Source organism: Dipodomys merriami, unplaced genomic scaffold (genome assembly GCF_024711535.1).
Source record: "Dipodomys merriami isolate MVZ:Mamm:240054 unplaced genomic scaffold, mDipMer1.0.p SCAF_184, whole genome shotgun sequence".
Taxonomy (NCBI): domain Eukaryota; kingdom Metazoa; phylum Chordata; class Mammalia; order Rodentia; family Heteromyidae; genus Dipodomys; species Dipodomys merriami.
Window position 1 is genome coordinate 1,784,418 of NW_027203204.1, and position 24,523 is coordinate 1,808,940.

Here is a 24,523-nt window from a genome sequence, read left to right on the forward strand (position 1 = left end):
TTGGGGCGCCTAGGGAAACCCTCAGGCTTCCAGGGGTCCCCACGCCGCACTCCACTCCCAGGAAGCCCCGGAGGTGTTCGCCGAGGTTGACTTCTCAGGAAGAAAAAAAAAAATAACTCATAAGATCAATCGAATCCTTACGCAAACCTATTGCGGTGCACTTGGCAGGGCCCCGCCTGGAATGGGGCCCAAGACTAAGGGGACGAGTGCGAAAGCCCCGCCGCGCTTCTGCAGGGGTGCCGGCCGGCGCCTCTGCCGTTGTGGGGAGGGTCCCCACGCGGGTGCGGGGCCGGCGGCGTCCGCGAGATCCTCCTCCAAGCTCTCGGGGGTCTGGGGTCCCCCATGGCCGCACCTCGTTGTGCTTTGTAGGGCCCGAGGCTCCCCGCCCCTCCCCGGGCTGGGCTGGGAAGCAGGTACTGCCCCTGTCTAGGGGACGCCTGTCCCCCCTCCCCTTCTCTCCACCCCAGCCAGGTTTCAGGTCAGAGGGGCTAGGCCGAGCCCCCCCCCCCCCCCCCTTGCTGTGCATCTGGGGCAGCTTAGAGAGGAAGCTGGGCTCAAACTGCCGGAGCAATTGCCACCAGGCTATCTTGGGTATCACAGACTGGCTGGGGCAGAGGGCCCTAGATCCCTGTACCTTTTGCCTCAAGGTCATGGCAAGGTTATTTTCTTTCAAGCGAGTCCCAAACTTCTCACCTCGCTGCTTTTGACTCGAACTGAAAACCTCAGAAGCTACGGAAAAGCCTATCCTTCCCACCAGGCCCAGGAGTAGCTTCCCCCCATGGGGTCTCCTACTCTGCCTGGAAGGGAGGGGGCACATTATGTGGGCCTCCTTTTTAGCAGAGTCCCTTATTGGCTTGGTGGAGAGACTTAAATCATTTTTGTCTGCCAGGGTGGCTTGTTTTCACGATCAATTTTCTTCGTTTGCAAGAAAATTAAGTACTTGGCTCGGTGCCTTGTTGCCTAGGACAGTAGCTGAATGAATACTTGGGTTTCATTTGATCAGCAACCTCTCTAAGAGTTCTAATGAGGCAGGACACTCCACCCCCTTCTACTGCCGGCTTAGAGAGGATGCTGTAAAAGAGGAAAGACAGAAAGTTTCCTGTTCCCCTGCCTCTTCACTAGGAAGGAGAAAGTTCCTGACACCAGCACCTTCAACCACCCCCTTCTTTCTGCTGTCTTAGGAGACATTGAAAGGATGAGAGAGGACACATTAGGATTCTGTTCCATAGGTAGAGCTGGGATTTTATAGGCATATTGTTAGGGAGACAGGCTTTTCCACTGTAGAGTTAGGTTTGGTCACCATTTGAGTTGTGTTCTAGCCAAATCAGTGTAGTGATGATCCAAGGCATAATGGAGATTCTACCATGTGCTTCTAATGGCTTAAAACAAAGTTAGCACACTTGGAGGACACAATGAGGGGCTGGCTAAAGAACCCGGATTGAAACTGATACTGTGAACTTCTAACAGATGAGAAACTCATCTGGGGGCAGTTTGAGAAGAGAATTAGTTCCTGTAACCATCCCAAAGCTCCATATCATAGGGCAAATCACACTCAAACCACAGGGCACACTGGGAGTCAGCTGTAAAAACCAGGAGGCTTGAGCATGAAGTTAACTATGGCCCCTTCCCATTGGGAAGTAGTGCCATGATGGCCGAGTTTCACAAGTGGGATTTAAGGGGCAATATTCATATCCCATCTCCTACTTGTGTTGTACAAATTCAATTATAACAGGTTTAGTCCTTGCCTTCGAAGACAGAAAACCTTAAAACATGCACATATGTGGCCAAACACACCAAAACAAACACATCTCTCTTTCTCTCTCTCATACACACATACATAATAGAGGGGAAATCCAAGTTAGCTTAGATTTCAAGGCGTTCTGCGGTTTGCCCCCAATGTATCTTTGTAGCCTTTCCCCTCACTCTACAAAGCAGCCTACATTCCAAACCTCTGAGATGACTTGTCATCTCCCAAGACAAAATGAGTTACCACATCCTCTGTTAAAACTTGTCCTTTGGTCTCAAATGGCCTCCTCTACAGACTTCCTAGGATGGCCCTGGCAGCTCTATTTGGTGGCCCTCTCAGCTCTGAGAGTTTCAGGAGAGTCCCACATCAGAATACAATACAGAATACAATCTATCCCTTCCTTCCTCACCACTACCTCCACTCCTGGATTTTACGCCATCCCCCTTCCCCCTCCCCCCCACCTTCCCCAGGTCTGTTTTGTCTTAATGCCTCCTCTGTGGGTAGGGACCAGGTTTCCTCTGCCCTACTTGTGTGGAACAGGAGGAGGCAGTGTGGAGTGTGAAGTATTGCTTTTACAGGGAGTCTGCAGGTGGAGGGGAGAGAAAGTCAGGTAGGAGGGAAGGGTGTGTGTGTGTGTGTGTGCATTGCACAGAGAGGTTTTCCATATGTGAATTTGGGAGACTGTCCCTAAGCCACACTCTGAACTAGCTCTATTACTTTAAGGTCATGACTCCCTAGATACCGATTGAAATCTGTTAAAACAAAGGAGATAAATTTCTCAACTTTATTGGCTTTTGATAAAGTGTCCCCTATAACAGCAGGTGCTCTGGGTTATCCTCCAAGGTGGAAAATAAGATGTCCCAGATGTCCCCGGCTCCACTCCAAGGTCCACAGATGTCAAAGGGTAAAGTGTACAGTGTCGGAATCATTCTTGCAGTGATAAGCAGCAAAGAGGGTGGTCTATGAAAGTGACGGCTGGCGTTTGGCAGCCCGTAGTTTTGTGTTCCAGACCCTGTTATCTGGCATGAGTCACTTCCTGCCCTGGGTCTCCTGATGCCTGGCAGTCAGAAAAACACAGATCCAGGGCCCAGACCTTGCCAGATGGGTGAGCTGGATCCGCACTTTGCACTTCTTATCTCTTAACATCACCAACCACAGCTTCTGGGAGGTGTGGAGAAAGAAGACAAGGGCCATTTCTTCTCATTCTACAGGAACTGCCTGCATATTTGGCTTCCCTGCCCCTCGGTGTAGAATCAACTGTTCAGAAACACGTTAGCTATTCCCTAAAGAACTCATTTACGAGTGTCTGGGTAGGGATCCCTGCCTGCAAAAAGGGTCCCCAAGTGAAGAGGGCCAGGGACAGGAGACTACAGCCTTGACAGACAGCTAGGCAGAAAGTTTCCAGCTGCTGAGAATGAGCTGGACGAAAATAGATGCTGGAGCTGAGAACAAATGGAAAACTCTCAGAACCTAACAGTGAAAACCTTGGATTTCTAAACATTTTGGTTTAAGATGTCAAGTCACTATAAAATATAAAAGCATTTTATAATCCTCTAATCTGCACAGTGATCTGTGCATTACTAATCGGGGAATTAAAACAAAACAAACAATACAGCCTTTGGGCACCCAGCCCTCATCCTTCCACTCAGCCATAGAAAATTCCCAGGGGCTTCTGGCATGTTCACACCTTCGGCAAAATGGCATGGCGCTTGGATGGAGAATTTAATCTGGAGGAAATCAAAGATGCGAATCATCTGGGACCTCGTTCCCGCAGGTTACAGAGGGGACAATGGTTTTCAACCTTGGCCACATATTGGAATCACCCTGGGAGCTTTAAAGAACACTGATGCCTGGGTCTCAGCCCAGAGATTTGGGTTTAATTGGTCTGGGGTGTGGTGTGGGCATTGGGGTATTAACCCCCCCTCCCAGGTTATTCAAAGTGCAGCCAAGGTTGAACAGCATGGGTGGAAAAGGAGTGGAAATATGTTTGCAGCTGGGGGTGGAAAGGAATCAAATAACTTCCTAACCATCCTGTTCTGAATTCACATTATGCTTGAAGTAACCACGACGGGAGGCCACAATTTTGTCTTTTTTTTTTCTTTAACACAGAAGAAAATGTGAATGTTTCAAAGGCTTTTTGTTGTTGTTGTGGAGGTGACCGAGTGAATGTTTTGGCTGGAGCCCTGCTCACGTGTGGTGGGATGGATACACTCCTCCACACGTGTACCAGGAAGGCAAATGGGGCCACACGTCCCAGGATGAAGGAAGCACCCAATCAGGTGAAGCATTCGTCTGGTTAACAAACTCTTAAGTTTAACACCAAAAAGAAACTCTAATAACAACAGATGCTGGAGGGTATGTGGACATAAGGTTCCCTTACTGCATTGTTGGTGGGAGTGTAAACTTGTTCAACCACTTTGGAAAGTAGTATGGAGGTTCCTCAAAAGACTCCACATAGAGCTCCCCTATAACCCAGCAATCCCACTTTGGGCATTTACCCAAATGTTCACAAACAAGACCACACTAAAGCTACCAGCACGACTATGTTTATTGCAGCCTTATTTACCATAGCTAAGATATGGAACCAACCCAGATGCCCCTCAGTAGGTGAATGGATCAAGAAAATGTGGTATATATACACAATGGAATTCTATGCCTCCATCAGAAAGAATGACATTGCCCCATTTGTTAGGAAATGGAAAGACTTGGAAAAAATTATATTAAATGAAATAAGCCAGGCCCAAAGAAACAGGTCCCATGGTTTCCCTTATTTGCAATAACTAGTATATGTCTGAGTCAAGCAGAAAAGGTCAGTTAAGTTGATGTTAGGGAAATGAACCCTAAGATATGTATTCAAATGTTTTTTTTCTTTCATGCAATTGTTTCTAACACATTTATAAGATTATTTCTTTGTTGCTTTGTATGTCCCTCCCTCACGGTATAACCCCTGCTTTCACTGTATTTGATGTTGTTATAATTTGTGGAAGGGAAGGGAAAAAACAAATTGTTTAAATAGGGATACAGGTGGACCCATTGCAACAATGAGATGTACAAGTCGTTATGTTGAAAACGAACTTTACAACTTTGGTGTAGGGTGGGGGTGGGGGGTGGCGGGAAGGATTTGGTGGGGCCGGGGGAGGATGGGAAGGGATGGGAAGGGGAAACAAAGGAGGAGGCTACAATGCTTGATAAGAATTGTACTCATTATCTTGCCCATGTAATTGTAACCCCTCTGTACAGTATTTTCACAATAAAAAAATAATAATACTAAATAAAAAAAGAAACTACTAAAACATAAAAGTCCTTTAGATTATTTCACCCAAGTCCTGGACTGAGGCATAGAGCCTCTTGAAGGTAGAGAATGGTTAGGAATGTTTCTTTCAATCAGTGGACTCTGTGTGTGTGTGTGTGTGTGTGTGTGTGTGTGTGTGTGTGTAGGTTTGTACATATACCTCTACAAACATACCTATACTTATCTATCTATCTATCTATCTACATACACACCTATATACCTATATCTATATATTTACACAAACTTACATATATGTTTGCATATATATTACTTATACAATATCATAAATGCCATCACAGATGCTATCTCCTTGTGAGCAGTAGAGTACCCTCAAATGAGCATAAGGGTTAACAGGATCTGAATACTTCTAAGTTCTTGTACTGCATGAATTAAAAAAAAATTCATTCTCTATATATTTACCCCTTTCTTCTTTCCTACGGACTACCTCTGAATCTGAAGGATAAGCATATATAGATGTATGTATTTATAAAACATATATATTTTTATTCCTGTTTCTTACAGTGTCTATTGCAGACTTTCTGAACTGGAACTTGAACTTGAATGTTAGTGTTCAAAGTAAGTACCACTTTCCTGTTCACTCACAGCCAGCTCGTAAATCTCTCCAGTCCCAGGCACCTCTCTTACAGCTTGGCTGTGCTCCGGAGGGGCTCCGTGTGGCCTCTCTAAGGGGTTGCAGCTGATGGAGTTGTGTCTGTCACAGCAGGACTTTTTCCTCCAGAAAAGAGGTCTTCATGCTAGGTTTGGCTTTTTAAACAGAATCCCGTTTCCCCCTCAACTGTTTCAAAGCCAACACCTGAAGCCCTGTGTAGGTTAGCAGATTTTTCACACAATCTAAACATGAGCATCGCACCACTTCTCCAAATGGACTGAGGAAAAAAACAGAGGCCTGGGCATGTAGCTCAGAGGTAGGATGGTTGCCTTTTGCCCAAGGGCCTAGTTCTACCCCAAGAACCTCTGAAGGAAAAAAGAAAGAAAAATATTAATAAAATGACAAAAGAAACTAGAAGAAAAGAGAGATTCATATTTGTCTGATTTCAGGGATATAAATGTTGGGAGGAGAATGATAGGAGGAGTGATATTGGTTATGATGCATTATAGTTACAAATTGGTGTGTTGAATTGAAACCCTTTTGTACAACTACTTAAAGATAATAAAAAAAAGAAATATAAGTGTATATATGTATACAGTGGAAGAAACCACAGAGCAAAATATTTCACTATTAAAAAGGGAGCACCTTTCAGGTCAAGATAATTCTCTAGTAATGAAATTGTGCAAAAGTAGCAAATAAACCACAGAAAATATCTCAAAATGGTAGGCAATAATGGAAGAGATTGTCTTATATTAATGATCAAATTTATAAACCATTTCCAAGACAGACTAACATTTCTGTAGGGAAACAAGTAAAAGGAAATCCAAAACAGCAGTAGTCAGAGACCCAAAAACTTGTCTCATTCCCAAAGGATTTTAATTAAAATAAGAATATCAGTTTTCATTATATGGTTAGCAAAGATATAAAGTTGTTACTATACTGTATTGGTGAGGTGAATAATAATAAAATGTTCACATTTCCTACATTCCCCCCCCCCACCACCTCATACAATTTGAGGTAAGCAAACTAGAAAGTGAGCTAAGATCCTATAACTTGATGGATTCCATGGTGATCAGGAAGCCCTCAGGAGTGAGTTGGAAAGTAGACTATATGAGGAATGGTGGAAGGATTAGTTTGAAGTCTAGAACTCCAAGGGGACATGTACTGAAAAAATGATTGTAAAGCAGATTTTTCCCAAAGCAAGGGTAGAAATGGCAAGGAAACATCCTTTGGCTGCATAAAAGAAGGACCGTTTCTACAATCAGAGCTGTCCAGTCCTAGTGTGAGCCAGCTCAGGAGCAAAGCTGTCTTACCCAACAGAAGCTGAAAGGCTTTTTGGCAAGGTTGTTAGCAGAAGAGACTTCTTGACCCGTTCAAAAGCCTTTGAAATTCTTCCTCTTAGAAGTCATCTTTTAATAATTATAGAATTTTCACAGGGAGGTTTATTCTTAAAAAGGAAACTAATTAGAATGATCCCAGACAAGTGAAGATAATAGCAATCTACAGGGAGTACATCTGGTTGACCATAATTCAAAAAACCCAAGTTCCAAATGCTATCAGAAATGTAATTCAAATGCTCAGATGTCTTGAGTCTGTTGGGTGAGATGATCTAAGGGCCCATTGATTACACTTCTCTTACCATGTCTGTCAGTTTCCACAAAGCATATGTGGTGTTTCTTCTTTTTATTCCTTTCCTTTATTGTCCTTCCCATCCCTACCCTTCGCTACCTTTTCCCCCACTTTTCCTACCTTTACGTTCCCCTCCCTTTCCTTTCTGTTCCACTCCATTTTATTTTCTACATTATCTTTAAGTAGTTTCACAAGGGGGTTTCAATTTAACATGTCAGTTTGTAAATTATTGGGCTTGTTGATCAGCGTCACTTATTTCATCATCATTCTTTCCCATCTCTTCCAACCCCATCGATTCTCTCAACTTATCTGGCTCCATGTTCACATGTATACATTGAACATTATGACTGCATTTTCCCATTCTTCCTTTCTCCATTTGTCTATCCCTTTCCTTTTAGCCTCCCCCTGCCACTCCAACACAGGTTCTAGCTTACTAGTATTCCTTTGGTTAAACTATAAGTTCGTTGGTTAACAAAAATTACACTATTGTGATCTTCTATACTTTAGTCACTGTGTTTGCATATATATGCCTGTGACCCTGTATATGTTTTCATATATATTTATAATTTAGATCTAACCCTTAGTGAGGAGGGGTTTGATATGGTGAGTTAGGTGGTGGCCAGTTTTGATCTCAGGACTTTTCACAACTGTCAAGCTCTGAACCTAGGGATGGAATGTCACCATAAAGTCTATTCCAACAGAGACATGAAGATAGTTTTGAATTCTTATCACCAGGAAATTACCTGAGTATTTTCAGAATCATTTTGTTTGGCTAACATCAGATCATAGCTCTCTAACAGCCCAAAGGTAGATGCCAATACTTTTCTTTGATATAGAATTTAATGAGTATGAAAATCAAAGGAAAATTTATGTCTCACAGAGATGGGAAAAAATGAGTAGCATGTGGAAAAAGAAGGGGAAAAGATGTTCTAGATTCTTGGATCACAGGGGTCTTGAGATTCTTTCAGCTGAAGTCATGGTGGGTGAGTGAGAGAAACGTTTAAACATTAATGTGGAACTTGTGAGTCCCAAAGCAGAACTAGTCTGCTTGTCTATCAGAGTATCACCCACAGACTGCTTCCTGTTAGATATTGATGTCTAATAAGAGAAATGGGGGTCTCTAAGGGCAGAAAACATGGAGTTCCCTCACCACCAGTTTTGTTCTTAAACATTCTGATAAGCTCTTAGAGACCAAATGGTGACAGGGCCTCTTAGGAAGAGCAAGGAATGTTTCAATTAGAAACACCCACGCTGAACTTTGCAATCAGATTTTTCCTTTAATTTGACTATTTGCAGTTCTGGATAACTACAGTTACCAGCTGACCATCCTTTTAAATTCCTAGCCAGATTAACTGTCACTACAAGTTAGGTGGCTGAAGAGAAGTTATGCATGGCACAAAATTGGATCTCAATAAAACTTAGTGAATGGATGAAGAACCATGATTCTAGTCTTGTGGGGAAGCCTTCCCCGTTGGTGTCTTTCCTTTACAAATATGTCTTTAAGAGCAGATCCAGTTCAATGGAGGAGACTGGCAGTGTCTGAGTGTATGGAGTTAGAATATAATTAGTGAGATTAGTTTGTATAGACCATAAGTGGAACTAACATAAGTCATTCCTGATCTTTAATGGTCTTTTTATATAAGAGAATAGAAGAAGCAGAAGGGAAGCCCTTCATTTTGCTGAGAAAAAAAAAGGTTTGCTCTTCCTAAGAATTCTACCACTTGAGGAGAGTTTTAGAAGCAGTTCAGAGAGAATGTCTAAGGATGGTCTGAAACTAGGACTTATGAAGAAAAATTTAATAGAATAAGGAGGAATTTGCCCCAAGTAGAGAGCTGTTGGGTAACCTAATAATTTTCAAACATGTTCTTTCTTAAGAGGAAATGATCCCAGGCTGTATACAGAGTTCAGTTGTCCATGCTGTATTTTCTGTACTCTGCAGTTATAATTTTATACTACTGGACTTTTAGGACACCATCAAGGGCAGCGTTCTCAATTAGGAGTCATGTAAACTAGGTATGAGGTTCCTCCTGGGCTCAGCACTTACTGGTGTGTGACACTCACACAAGCCACTTCAAGGTCCAAGACTGTTTCTTTAACTTGACCGTGGTACATGGAGTATGTAAAGGGGAGGGCAATAGTTCTTTCAAGTGCTTCTATGGTGGTGTTCTGAAGGTTTAGTGAGACCATGGCTACTTAAATGATTGTAGTCGGCCCCAGTGTTACCATAAAATTGAGTGTTCACACAGTGGCCACTCCTTTCCCCAAGGTCTTTAAACATTGGACATCCTTTGGTCCAGACAGCTTAGTCACAGGCTAAATGAGGGCAAGAGACAGACCAGATCACCTCAAAAATGTCATTCCACCCCAGAATTCTTAGCATCTGCCAGTTCCCTCAGGCCAGGATGTTACAACAGTCAGTGCGATGAAAGTTGTTTCCTTCTTCTCTAAGTTTAGGATTATTTCCCCTCTTAATAGAATTGAAGACACAGAATAGCAGCTTAGGATCTGGCCTGTCATGTTTTCTGATTTTGGCTTTTACCTGTACAGGTAAGCCCTCTTATTTTTGGATATAAGTTGGCTTTTTTTTTTTTTAAAGCTCAACTTCATGATGTTTCTGTTTGCTGAGAGATATAAGAGATAGACATCAGGTAGAACCAGTTCCCTATAGGAAAATGTACCTTCATTTGTGATCACATGAGGTCATGGGCTGCTTGCCTCCAAGTTTCTCCTCTTTTCTGATTTACCCAGAATGGGGCCATTGTCCCTGGTGTGAACGGGGCTGTCTTCCAGAAAGCTGTGAAATCAGGACAGGGAGGAACCCACAGCTGGGGATTTTTTTTTCTGGGGAAAAACTAGCCTTCATTACTACTATTTGCTCTTATAACAGTCTTTGTGTGGTCCTTTAATGGCTTGAAGAAGCTACTTTGCTGGTGTCCACAGAGACCACAGTCTGTGCGTCGTGGGGACAGTGGGGAATAGAAGGGAAAGATAGAACTTCAGAGATGGATGGCAAGTGGTACTCTCCTACTTGGCCTCCCACTGAGTGAAAAATCAGAGCACTTCTGGAACGTTGCCCCTCTTCTCACTAACAAGCTCCATGAGAAAGTATGTTCATCAGACCAGGTGACCCTGAAGAAAATGAGCTTGTTTTGAGGTGAAACTGGTCTTCTTTTAAATTGAACTCTTTTTTCTCCCTGTCATTCTGAATCTTCTAGACTTGGATGTAGTCCTAGTAGTATCTGAAGAAAGTCCTCATGTTACCTTAATTTTCTTCTCTGAACTAAATCTCCCATTCCCTCTGGGGATCTCTTGAAGAATGTATATTCCACATACAGAACATCCTTTAATTGCAGACAGTGAAGCTTCTAAAACTTCTACCCAACAGAGTAAAGAGTACCCTCCTCTTTCTGGTTCCTAGAACGAGACATTCTACAATGAGTACTATAATCTCTTATACAAGGAATTGAGATGTGTGGGGGGGGGTGGGGTGGTGGTCTTGGGATTGGTTTGCCATGAAATTGAAAGCAGGAGACTTCACCCTGAACTTAGCTGCCCAGAAAGTGTCTGATTAGTAGCCACCCAGTGCTTCCTATGTGAGAGCTGACATACAGGTTCTAGGTTCACGTGAAGATACCCTTTCTTTCTGAAATTCGAATTCTCCAGCCTTAACGGCAATTATATGAGAATGAGAATCATCCATGTTCTCAATCCTCTCTCCTGAAACACAAGATAGAAATGCCTAACTGATGGCTTGAATGTAACATGGGCTGGCTTTATATCATCTTCCTCCAGATAGAAATAATTACATGTTTCCTTGCCTCCAGAACTTTCCATCCTCTTCTAAACTAATATGGCTTCAGTCGGTAGCAGGGAACACAGAATCTGGCCCCACAAGCTTATTTTAAAAAAGAAAAAGAAAAAGACAGCAAAGACTGAAATGGCTTCTCGAGTTTCCTTTCATCGTTTTCGGCATAGTCTGCTTCAGTAACACCACACACTTCCTGGGAGGCCCCAGCCAGAACCATACAGGGTTCTGGTTCTGCGTAGTTGGTGGACAGAGCACATGGCATGGTTTCTAACATGTACCTGATAGTCCCTTACTGGCAGCTTATAGTCCAAGATGGCATAGGACAGGATGAGAAGAACTAGGGTATAGAACAGAAAAGGTGACAGATTAGGAGTGGCTTATAGGACAAGAGAGGAGTCATGAATTTTGGGCCCAATGTTTCACAGTGAATTAGTGGTGCAATTAGGTTCTAGAGCCTAGTTGTCTTTACCTCCAATCCCAAATTCTCTAATACAACTTGCATGTATGTGGATGCATGGGCACGTGGGATTTTCATGTGGAGAAGGCTTTGTTTCATCTGCATATTATTACTTGATTCTTACAAGAATCTGAGCTTAGATTGCACAGATAAGTGGCAGCATCTGGAGCTACATTCTGGCCTTCTGATTCTAGCCCCATGGTTCCCCTGACTGCGGGGCAGTACTTGTTGATTTCAGTGGGTTTTCACCAAAGATCTTCTTTAGGATTCCAGTGGAATGAAGCTCCCTTTGTCCTTGTCCTTCTTCTACACTCATAACAAAGTTTTAACACAATCCTCACTAATCCACTGACAAGATAAAGTACAGGGCAGCAAAGGTGAACATCCACTCAGCTCACCCATAGCCTGTGAGGCTCAGTCACTTGGGGCACCTTGGTAAGTCAAGGCCTTGATATGGCAGGTTACAGTAGCAGGGGAATAACATGGTAGACAGCAATAGGGCTGGGATAAATAGGTTGGAGTCTATACAATTGGTTGGTGGGGAAATTAGCTCATAAAAGATGCTGCCCTTTAACTACCATTTTCTCCTGCACCACAGTTTAATTTTTTCTAATTCTCAGCATGCCTATCAATTGTAATTTTAACACATATCTTGCTAAAGCATTATCTTAAAAAAATCTGAAGTGAATCTTCTTTTAAACAGTATTCGTAGTGAGACTGACTGATACCCTTTCCTCAACTGGCTAGTGTTTTCAGTTGAGGAAAAGGAGGGCAGTCGGCATTTATTGAGCATTCACTATGTATCAGGAACTTTCCATGGATGACCTCAATTCATTTGCTCCACATGAGAGGAAACTGAGGCTTTTAGGGGAGTGGCACACACTTTCTCTTGTGCACAGTGCAGACTGACGTCTTGGGTCTATTGGGTTAAAGTATTTGGCTAGTCCCCTCCCATAGTTCACATGGTCTTCCTGGTACTGGATAGATAGGCCTAGCTTCTAAGATCTTTGTATTTAGGGGACCTTAACTTGTCACATCACTGCTGAGGAGTCAGTGATTTTGTTGCCCGAAATGACTTTGCAGATCGATATTGAATGGTGTTGGGAGACTTAAATGCACTCATGGCCATCCAGAAACCAGACCCATGATGAGTATTTTAGGGTTTCCAGGGTCCTTGCCAAATACACAGACTTCTGCAGATGTGGAAACTGAGGCCAAGGGATTAGGATTATAGGATTTGCCTGGACCACACAATTATTTCGTGGTGAAGCTGGGACTAGAACTACGTTTCCTGCCTCAAATGGAGGCTGGGAATTCAGCATATGAGTTGCAAATAATGGGAAGGCAGAGAGAAAGCAGAGAACATATTCCAAAGGGTCCTGCTGATACAGATAGGATTGGGAAGAAAGAAAAAGTAGAAGCCAAGAATGTAGGCAGCACGAAGACGCATGTTAAAATACAGATCTAGGGTGGGCTAAAGAGACGCAGTAAGTGACTTCCCAGATGGGTTTGTCCCCATTGCACATACAGTTGGGAGCCAAATGCAAGCCACCAAGGTTGCAGTGAAACAGTGAACAATTATAGCACAAATATTTGCGGGCAGCTGTGGGAGTGCAAGCCACCTGCTCCAAGTTTACAGCTTTGTTAAACTTGGTAAACATTAAAAATGGAACGGGAACGCCCCCAGTCTGCAGAGCATCCCCTACCCTTCCTGAGAGGCCTTGCTCGGGGAGCTGGTGGCCTTGCCCTTGACTAGGTCTTTCTCCCTGCTGCTGAGAGCTGCTTTCTTTGGTACATCAGTGCTGCCGATAGTTTCTAGGAGAGATGGAGGGAGAGAAGGGAGCATCACAGAGTGATGCATTTAACTTTTGGAGGGGCCGCAGAGCCTCTAGCATTTGGCTTCCTTCCTGCTGTTCAGATGGAGAAGCTGAGACCAAGTGGCAGATATACCCAAGGGCAGCACTGACACCTTTTTAAAAAGTTTTGGTCTAAGACCGAGACTCGAATTGGGCACCTGATGCTTTTGTTCAATGGCTGGTGCTTAACCAACTGAACCATGTCTCAAACCACCTCCCACACCTTCTTTTTAAAAAAAAATACGTCTTGGGGCTTGAATTTAGGGCCCTGTGTTCTTACTTAGCTTTTTCCACTCAAGGCTAGTGTTCTACCGCTTGAGCCATACCTCCAGTTCTGGCTTTTTGGTAGTTCGTTGGAGATAAAGTGTCTCATGGACTTTTTTTTGCCTGAGTTGGCTTTGAACTGGGGTCCTCAGATCTCAGCCTCTTGAGTAGTTAGAATTAATGGCCTGAGTGACTGGCACTTGGCTTCAGAACTGACTCTTGACCTCTGAACTTTTGATCCTTTCTTCTGGTGCTTCCTCCTCTAAAGCTCATGAAGTGTGTAGATGGTGAAGAATAAATAAGAGTCACAACATGACAGAATGTGACAGCAGGTGAGGACAAGGGGCTCAACTGCCAAAATTTGTGGCTGTTCCATGAACAAGGGCACTGTTGGCATTTAGCGAGAAAGTTCTCAAGGTTTCTAAATAGCTTGCAATGTCATAATCCAGCATAATGAAGAGCTGTCTTGCTCAAATTCCAAGAGTACTCTCTCCTTGAGAAATATTTTGCCCATCATTTGACCTTACAGTTGTGGAATCTAAACAAGGGGATCGAGAGGGGTTTGGCCAGGGTCCCAGTGTGAATCTGAAGTGCCCTCACTGCAGATCACCCTGTTCTACTTCAGCCCACTGAGCTCGAGAGTGAATTAGTAGCTAGCAATGGTGGTATGGTGGCTTCAGTAGAAGGTGACTCTCATTACCTCCTTGCTGAGGTCCTGTGCACTTGCTGCTAAGCTAGGTCCAGGCCAGCACTTACTTGGACTTCAGGCCCTCCTGTCCATAGGGCTGCAGCAGATACTGGTGCACAAGCTTGTCCCTGAGTGTCCCAGCCAGTTTGATTTTCTTTCTTGATCGATGTAGGTTGATAATAAAAAGTGTAATGGACCCACGCACATAGTTATGGCTGAGATGGAGAGAGAGAGAGAAAGGAAAAGATGGGAACAAAACGGTTAGTTAGATGCTCCTAAATAATTTATAGGCTGTCTAAAACAGGACCACCCCAGAAAAGAATACTTGTTTTATGGATGTTGGCCACAATAGGCCTTCAAGACAGGAAAGTCTTGTTACTGTGGTTTCCTGAAAAGAAGAAATCCACTTCCCACCAATTTCTTTAGGTTTTGTTTAAATTTATTGTATTGATTTTTTTAAAGCAAATATAATGCATATAGTTTTCTGAGTATGGAAGTAAAACATAATGATTGCCAAAAACAAAACCCATCCACCAAAAATGAAAATAGAAAAAAAGTACAGGGAAACAGAAAGAAAGAAAGAAAATTTCCTATACTCATAGCATCTTTAGATAGGATAACATTTTGGAAAACATCCACTATTTTTTAGTTATTAATTTAATAAACATGTATTAAGTACTTTGACACATGCTAATATATCAGTTTTTATATAATTGGGATCACGTTATTCATACAGCTTTTTTCTGTTAATGAGCATCTAATGAGCATATCCTCGTGTTATAATAGATTCTTTGTCTTCTAGAAGAATGCTAAGGTTTTCAATTGTGGGAGGATAGCATCATTTGTTTAGCCAATCATCTTCTTGCACAGAATCATGTTGCTTTACAATGTTTTTACCATTGTCAATTGTCATGAAAGGTCTCATTGTACATAAACACTTTTTTGCATTTTTTGATTATTTTTACATTCTTTTTTTTTTTTTTTGTTGGTCATGGGGCTTGAACTCTGGGCCTGGGCGCTGTCCCTGCACTCTTCAGCTCAAGGCGAGCGCTCTACTGCTTGAGCCACAGCGCCATTCTTTTTTGAGGCAGGGTATCACTATACAGCCAAGGTTGGCCTTAAACTTGTGATCCTCTGTCTCAGCCTCCACAGTGTTGGATTTCAGAAGGGTATCACTATGCCCATTTTACATGATGATGCTTTTTGATGGATAAAGATCCAGAAGTTGGAATCATTAGGCCAAGTGGAATGTAAATTGCATGATGCCTCATTAAGTTTTTAAGTTTGTTCCCCATGGTACCTCCTCCCTGTGAGAAGATTTGATGTCCTTGCTCTGATGAACTCCAAAATGATCCCATGATTTTCCTTATCCAATGAAATATGAGTAGAACTATTAAGACTTCTGGGTAGAGGCTTTAGGAACCAGCCCATGCTTTGCCATGTTTTGTTTTCTTCTGCTAGGAGACTGATGAGTTATTTTCTGTTGTTGTTTGTTACATTGCTTTTTATTTTCCCTTCCAGAGATAGTGAAATCTTGCTGCCTTAGCTTCCCTGGTGCTAGCATTATAGGTGTGTACCACCTCATCTGGTCTCACAATATTTTCAATGGAGGCTATACTATTGCCATGAATACAGAGTAGAGCTTCAGCTGAGGTTCGTTGGGCAATTAGTGTGAATGAGAAATAAGTTCTGTTTTTTGGGTGCTACAGAGTTTGGGTGATTCTTTGTTATCACAGTGTAGCTCATTGATCCTGGCATACACATTTTAAAAAATATTGATATCAACTCTCTAGAAAGTTTCTAGCAGTTTGCTTCCGCCAGCTCTGTACAATTACACTCTTTGCCTCGTACCTGCAAGAATATCAGATACTAATCTTTTAAAATAACCTGTCAACCTTGGAGGTAAATGTGGGCTATGAATGTTGTATTAATTTGTGTGTTTTTTAAAAATTCACATTAGGATACAGCATTTTTTCATTTGCCCACTTTGTTCCATCAACTCTTTTGTAAACACTATCATATCCTTTGCCTATTTTTAATTGATTTATTAAAACTATTTATTTATGAAAGATAGCAATCCTTTGTATACATGTGTTACAAAATTCCCCATTTTCTTTGGCTGTTTCACTTTGATGGCAGTGTATTCTGATGCCGAACAGGTTTTGGAGACAAATTTATTTATCACTTTTTTGATTCCTGCTTTGGCTGTTTTACCTCAAAGCATAACACTCGTCACCATTTTGGAACCATTTAAAACCAGCACAGGATGTCCAGAACCCTGGGAGAACTATATGCCTACATGCAAGAGCTTTTTCAGTGTGTATCCACAAAACTATAATGATTTCCTTCACTCTGTAGGAAAGACTTTGTTTCTAAAGGGTCCCTTAGGGCCCCATCTGGATGAGTTAATGAGAGGAAACAGAAAAAAAAATGACCCAGCCCAACCTTCAAAGGAGAGGTTCGGAGAAACTCCAAGTCGACTTTGCCCAGAGGAAAACATCACTCCTTGCAGACACTGTCCCTTGAACCCTGAGTCACTCAACCCTGCTTCTAAAGGTGCTAATTAAGAGTTGAACAGCCAAGGGCAGGTCAGTATGATAACTTGGGATTAAAAAAAAAGAAGCACAGTTTCCAGGGCGCTTCCTGGAAGAGATTACAGTTCAGTTGGCCAATGAGTTGGGTTTGAACTAGTTTTGTAGTGCCACCATGGAGAAGAAGAAGAGGAGGAGGGGGAAGACAAAGAAGTGGAGGAAAAGAGGAGGAGGAGGAGGAGGGGAGGAGGAGGGGTGGAGGAGCGGGAGGAGGAGGAGGAGGAGACCCTCATCCTACTGGTTGTATGTCAGATGACTTTTCTTGTGTCTATGGGAGGGTTTGTTATTCAAAGCTTTTTGGATGCCTGCATTTCTGTTCTGATAAAGTATTAAATGGCTCCCCTCTGTAGTCCCTCTTAATCTCCTGCAGCATATGAATTTGCTTTTGTAGCCAAATGAGTCAGAAGAGGATAGAAATGGATTCGAGCAGATTTGTGTCACCAGAGCGCTGAAGAAAGATGTTGGCAAGCCTGTGTTGGTGCTGATCATCACTGGAGAAGAACACCAAGTAAACCCCATGGGTAGGCTTTCTGCCTAGCTTGGCTATGTGCAATGGAGGAGGTCACCATTATATACTCTAAGCTTCCATATGTAAACTAAATAGGCATGGGCAGGTGCCCATTCAAACTGCAGTAATCTTTTGGAAATGACGGTATCACACAACACTCTCAAAGGCCAGTGAAGGATAGAGAGAGAGAGAGAGGGGGGGGGAGGGAGAGGGAGGGAGAGGGAGGGAGAGGGAGGGAGAGGGAGGGAGAGAGAGAGCGCCATGTGCTTGCATTTATGAGTTTTTTCCCTCCACAGAGCTGGGGCAGAATGAGCCCGTGGAGACGCAGGAAAGAAGGGTGGGATGTGGGGAAGTATTAGGTGAGAGTGAGACCTGAAGTCACAGTATTGCTATGGGGAAAGCCAGCCTTCCAAGCTGTTTGGCAGTGGTCTGATTTCCATTGACTCAGTTCTCCTGGGAGATACAAACCAGGACAGCCCAGGGACTTGTGCTCACAGCCTCTCTGGGAATTCACAGAGCCTCCTCAGGTAGAAATTGGCACTGAAGGCTGCATCCGCCATCTCCTCTGCCCTGCTTGGCAGATGGGCAAGGACATGAAGCAGAGGCCTTTGGCTGAGAAGACACGTTCTTGGCTAGGGATCCCAGCATCAACCTGAGCGTACTGTGTTCAGAATCCAGATTCCTGAAGAATGTTGATTCTCTGTCCACAGAGAAGTACTCCTGGAGGAATATCTGTTCCCTAAGAAAATGGTGTTTGAAGGCTTGGTCAGCCACTTTTGGCTCTTGGTGGGGTCAAATCCCTGTGGCTTTTGGTTATCTTCCTGAAGTTCCCTTTGTGAAGCAAAGCTATACTGCTATCTTAGTCTATGTCTCTGTCATGGTGAGACTTTCTCACCAGCTGCCAATCTATGTATCTGGAGTTCATCTTTTCTGGCTGTTTTCTCCCTGCTTGACATCTTCTCTCTGTTGTTATAGGAGGAGGAAGTGAGTCAGAGCGAAGAGGCTGGAATGAGAATACCCTAAATATGAGAGGTGGGACATGGATATGGAAGGTACATCTTGAGTTCCAGATAGAAAACAGTCATGTTCTAGAAACATCTCCAGTGGAGGCTGGGAGTCTGGGAAAAGAAAGGGAGGATGGTATGTCACAGTTCATGACCAATTCCAGTGAAAGTCAAAGTGCTTGAAAATTCAGTTGGTCCATTGTCTCCATAATCGAATTCAAAGGGTTGGAGTTTGGTAAAAGTCAGGCTCTGTTTTGCCAAATGTTTTTTCTTTTTCTTCTCTCTCTTAATTTCAAAGCCCCTGTGTATTTTGAGGGAAATTTAATCCACATGTTTCTGATTCATTTACACTTAACTCATCAAAATATTGTTTTGTAAGAGTCATTTGATGTCCAAGAAGCCTCAGGAACCATTTTTATGAGCCTTAAAAAAAATAACTCCTCCTGAAAAACAGGAAGTCATGTTTTGCCAATAATAAACGAACTTGAACCCAACATGGCTCCATTTCATTTCAACACACACCAGGTTCCCACTGGTTCTGAATGTGGCTAAGGACTTCAACTTCACCCCCACACTGCACATTATCATAGCAGCATGGTCCAATCGATTGTTCTCTGGACAAGATCGAAGGTGAGAAATTTTAAGTCTTCCAGCATCATAACTGGTTAATTCCAGAACAGAAAGCAGAGAAGCACCTGCTGTTGGTGGCCTGAGTACCTAACACGTTCTTTTCAACCAGTCAGGAGAACTAGCTCTTCTAGGTTAGAAATGACCCACGATACAAAGACTGCCATAAGGGGCAGTGAAGAGATTTTCAGGGAGATCTGAAAAGGATCTGTGTTCAATAGAAAACAGGGCCAAATGACCTGTAAGAATTCTCTCCGAATGAAAAAAAATAATTGTTAGCATCATTAGTGTTGTTATTTGCACATAGGTGAGATAACAGAATTTTGGAAATGTAAGAAAATATCACAATATAAAAGCAGGTATCTGGCAAGCAGCTTGTTATGTAGCATGTGTTCAATACATATTGGATGCAGGAGCTGATGCTCTTTTTTTGTTTTTGTTTTTGTGCTAGTACTGGGGCTTGAACTCAGGACCTCTGTGCTCTTGCATGGCTTTTTCACTCAAGGCTGGCACTCTACCACCTGAGCTATGCTTCCACTGCTGGCTTTTTGCTGGTTAATTGGAGATAAGAGTCTCATGGACTTTCTGCATGAATTGGCTTCAAACCACAGTCCTCAGATCACTGCTTCCAGAGTAGCTAGGATTATAGTCATAAGCCACTGGTGTCCAGATGTTCCTTTGGCTTTGAATATGGAAAATGGCTTACAAATTTGTGTATCACCCTGTGCAGGGGCTATGTTGATCTTCTCTGTGTCATCCCAATTTTATTAACTGTACTTCCCAAACAGGCATCAATGGTTCTTTTCTTTTCCTTCCTTCCTTCCTTCCTTCCTTCCTTCCTTCCTTCCTTCCTTCCTTCCTTCCTTCCTTCCTTCCTTCCTTCCTTCCTTCCTTCCTTCCTTCCTTCCCTTTTCCATGTGTGTGTTGGGGCTTGAACTCAGGGCCTGGGCACCATCCCTAAGCTCAAGGTTAATGCTCTACCACTTTGAACCACATCTTCATTTCTGGATTTTTGGTAATTAGTTGGAGATCAGAGTCCCATGGACTTTCCTGTTCAGGCTGTCTTGCAGTGTGATCCTCAGATCTCAGCCTCCAGAGTAGCTAAGATGACAGGTGTGAGCCGCCAGCCCCCGCAACTGGAGTTGATATTTTAATGGTTACTTTCTTTGACTTATTTTATTAGTAAGTTTATGCTTTCTTCAGCCAGTCTTTGTTTTGATCGAGGGCATTTATTTTTAAACTACTGGTCAGGGCCAATTAGTATGACACTGACATTCCCACTTGGAGACGATTCCTTGACTTTGGCCTCTTTGGCCATGCATAATTTAAATGCATCAGCAGTGCTTCCTTATGGCTGCTGGGGAAGATGTGAGGCACAGACAGGCCATGGCTCCTAAGGCAGAGGCAGATGCGTTTGTCCTTTCGCCCATCTATCAGGGCACCTGCCCCCTGCAGGAAGGAGACTTGCAATCTTTGGATGAACCTTTTCTTTACAGATCTAATGAGAACCATTTTTCTTGTTAGGTTCATGTGTGACATGACCCAGCAGGGTAGTTCTTGTTTGGGAATCTTTCTATATTCTGAGCTGGAAGCCAACACATGTCATGTCCTATAACTGTTTTGCTAGGCTTCCAAGTATTGAGCTGTTAGCTTTTGGAGTGGGTTTATTACCCAAAACATGACTGAAATGGTTCTAATGATTGAAGACACAGGGCTGTGGTTTATGTATACCTAAAACACAGCGCAACAGGTGTGTATTTCAAGACTTCATTTGCCAGACATGACCAGTTTTCTGTCTACCTAGTCCATGATTTTGCAGCTTTGTGCCTCTTAGGAGGCAGATTTGCCCTTTGTTCTGTGTCTTCTTTAACATTTGTTGATTTCTGTTTGTTTTTTTTTTTGGGGGGGGAGAAGATTAGGAGTGGTGGGATGAGGGGTTAACACTGGGGCTTGAACTCAGGGCCTTGAGCTCTTCCTTGGCTTTTTTCACGTAAGGCTGGCTCTCTACCACTTGAGCCACACTCCACTTCCTGAGAGCTATTGGTTCCTTTAACTGGGAAAACAAAGTGATAGGAGGATGGATTGCTGCTCTGATTTTTCAGGTTTACTTCTTAGTTTTTTTTTCCTTCCTGAGTTTGGGCTCCTTAACGCTTTCTATCTTAATTTTTCTGGTTGTCTTCTCTACCTACTCTGCCTTAGCTTAAAGTCTCATGGTAGTGGATGGGAAAATGCCTACTCCCTTTGTAACACCTTCTGGTCTGGTGGATAGAACCATAGGTAGCCAAGAGAACGTAACTATAAACCAGTGGGACATCTTCATGCCCAACTTCTGCCTCCACTAGGGCATTTCTCTCTCAAACATTTACAGGATAATCTTCATGGCAGTTATTCTATTAGACCTAAAAAAATGAGTGAGACAATGGTGTCCTCAGAATATTAGTGACAACTTCCTATGACAATGTCACCCCAGGACCAGCACTGGGGTGAGTCCTCTGGGGATGATTCTCAAATCCTGCTAACTCTGTACAGTAACTAATATTTCTGCCTTGGGTCTCCAGCCAGTGGTAGAAAGCCCACAGACACTGTTTTCCACCCTGGAGAGAAGGTGCCAAGAGCAATTTTTCTCTTTTGAAGCCCAGGGTCCACCTTTTGGGTGGTTGTCTCAGGGCAGAGACAAGGAAGACAATGTTGCCTTGTGGTGATCAGATAATAATCAAACCATAAAACAGTCACTGTCTGTCAGGTAAGGGATTGAGCTTCCTGCTGAGCAAAAGGGATGTTGAAAACCTCTGGCCTCTACCCAAGCCAGCCTCCCCTCCTCTACAATAGGCACTTGTATCTACAGGCAAGACAAATGGCCCATGTCCCTGACCCCCCCGCTGCCCAGAGGGAGTCTTTGAAAATTCTTATCATGTAGAACTAACCAGCCTGGCTCCGGTCTCATCCAGGACAGAGAAAGGAGCATCTGGTGTAATCTGACCATGGCGGCATTTTTGTGTTTCCCCTCCCCCTCTGATCAGCTCAAATAGACCCAGGGTGGTGGTCTGGCAGGAAGCACTCCCTGCCCCCAGGTTTTCTCTTGCATTAAGAGCAAGAATTTTCCAAGGCAACTTCCTCCTGAACAGGAAGTGATGCGAGAAAAATATCTAGTGGGGCCAGGTAGTTTTGCATTAGGCCCAATTTTAAATATTTCCCTTATATAGCCTTGGTGGTTGAAAGTTTTTAATCTGCCAAACTTTATTTACGAAAAATTCCTCTTTTTTTTTGTAGTTGATTTTGTTAAAGACAATTCTAATGACAAGCAGTGTTTCAGGTCAAAAAGAGAAGGATAAGTTATGGATCATTATCTGTTTTCTTCCCTGCCTACACTTTCTTTTTCCTGCTCACACTTAAAGTAGCAGAGATGTTTGAAAAAACTGGCAACCACTCTCAAGTCAGCACGACTTGAACTTTCTTTGTGAGGGGGTCCTGGTTTGAGTGCACCTATCCCAGGACTTGAGTTCCAGGGGAGTAGTTGCAGCAAGCATCTTTGAAATGGAGAGTTATTTCCTCAAGCTCTGTGGGTGCCTCCTGGGGTGAGGCTTGGCCTGTTGCTTTGGCCCAGGCACAAGTCAACAAAACCAAAGGAGACAGAAAAAAAAAAAAAAAGAAGGAAGGAAAAAAAATGCTGGTGGGCATTACGTCAACTGGCACGGAGAAAATGCCCAATAAAAATTTGTTGGATGAGTAAGGAAATGAACAAACAGCCTGTACTTAAAGAACCTTTTTACAAATGAATCCTGAGAAAAGTAAAAGCTATTTATCAGCACATGTGGAGAGCATGGTGATTTCAGAGGCGGTTTTCAGATCTGGGAGTATGGCTCAAGCCATAGAGCACTGTCTAACAAGTGCGAGGCCCTGAGTTCAAACTCCAGTATAGCAAAAATAAAAAAAAAATTGAGAGGCAGTTCATAAGGAAGGTTACTGAATAGAGGTTAAGTCATGAAGGAGTCCCCATGGGTATGAAATCCCAAGTGGGGCTGAAGCCCATCGGGGTGGCCCTCCTGTTCCTTCTCTGTGAAGACTTACTTGTGGTGGTTTGTGCAGTGTGCATAAATCCTTAGTTTGTCCCGGATGACTCGTCCTGGCCGTGGCTTCCGCTGGAGTCCTGCCACATGTACTGCCAGGACTTTGGGGCCAATCAGGCGCTTGTAAAGGAGAGAGAGCCAGTAGTCCTGAGGAGAAGAGAGAGGCGGAGAGTCAGGAAGGGAACATCACTTAGGTGTTCTGGAAAAGTGTGACAAAGATACAGGCCAGAAACCACATTCTACTGTGTATCACATGCTCCCCCAGTGGAGGGCTCACTCAGGGGCGATGATATGGGCGTGGGCACTGTCTCACGTGATGTGTTCTATGAACCCATCATAGGAGCCAAGGAGTGGGGAACCAGAGAAGCATACAAATAAATCCGTTTTTGCACAAATGAAACTTTCATCTTTGTGTTTCCTATCACCTTGTTACCTTTACCTCCATGCTGGCTCAATGTTTCCTTTTAAGTATAGAATGGAAGGTTTCTAGCTCTCAGGCTTGCCCAAACATGACAATCTCCAAATACTGTCACTGGAACTAATAAAGAGAGAGGGAGACTAAAGATCTCCCAGGATTCTCAGGTATGATCATAGAGCTAGAAAGGCAAACGTTGGGGTGCTAATTTTTGGTCATCCTCCATATTGTACAGTGAAAAAGATAATTCAAAACTAACGGAATATATTTTAGCAATTCTAGGTTCCATTTGTAACTGATTAATAAATTCTCATTCTATGCCCAAATGAATGTATCTGAGTGTACAAAAGCCTAGGGACCAATTTCTGTTGGATTTGCCAGTATGGCATTCTGGTTTTGTATTTGATACACATGTAAACATTTCCATTTGCATTTCTATTGTGTAAGCTCTTACCATCAACTATGGGTTAATGAATTTGTAGCACAATATGTAGAATAATTCCTGTTTTCCCATACCCCACCTCTAATTCAGGAATCCAGTGAAATACTATTTACTGCCTACTCTTCAATGTTAAAGACACCAACCACATCTCTGCCTGAATCTTTCCAGGCAGGCATACCTCCTGATGATCTTTGTTTTTTCTCCTTGTGTGATCATTTAGAATATCAGCTGCCTAAAACTTTGTAGTGATTTGTGTAAATTACAACAAAATCTCAAAGCCCCTTTGCCACACATGTAGCTCTAAATCTTCCCTGAATACTCAACTGTTTATTTTAATTACTTTTAAGTCACCCAAAGTAGTTATTTAATATAGTCTAATATTTAAAATGTAATATGTTTAATCAGTGCCAATCACCTATGTCATTGGAAACGTTATTTGTTTAATGTACTCTCATTTGGTTATTATTTCTGTGTTTTATTGTTTTTGTAAAAGAATATTTATTGCTATTCTAAAGGTC

General features: G+C 43.0%; 1 protein-coding gene and 1 non-coding gene across 2 annotated transcripts in view; both read right to left on the minus strand.

Annotated features, from left to right (window-relative positions):
* The window catches only part of LOC138830143 (inactive heparanase-2), a 444,295-nt gene that overhangs the window by 12,290 nt on the left and 407,482 nt on the right, over positions 1–24,523 (minus strand). Inside the window, exons 10-11 of the mRNA XM_070026578.1 lie at positions 23,150–23,295; positions 14,420–14,566 (exon numbers count right to left, since the gene is read on the minus strand). Coding sequence (XP_069882679.1) covers positions 14,420–14,566; positions 23,150–23,295 — 293 coding nt within the window. The remainder of the gene's footprint in view (positions 1–14,419; positions 14,567–23,149; positions 23,296–24,523) is intronic.
* On the minus strand, positions 19,768–19,871 carry LOC138830145 (U6 spliceosomal RNA). The gene has a single exon (XR_011372879.1). It is a non-coding gene; the product is annotated as a U6 spliceosomal RNA (small nuclear RNA).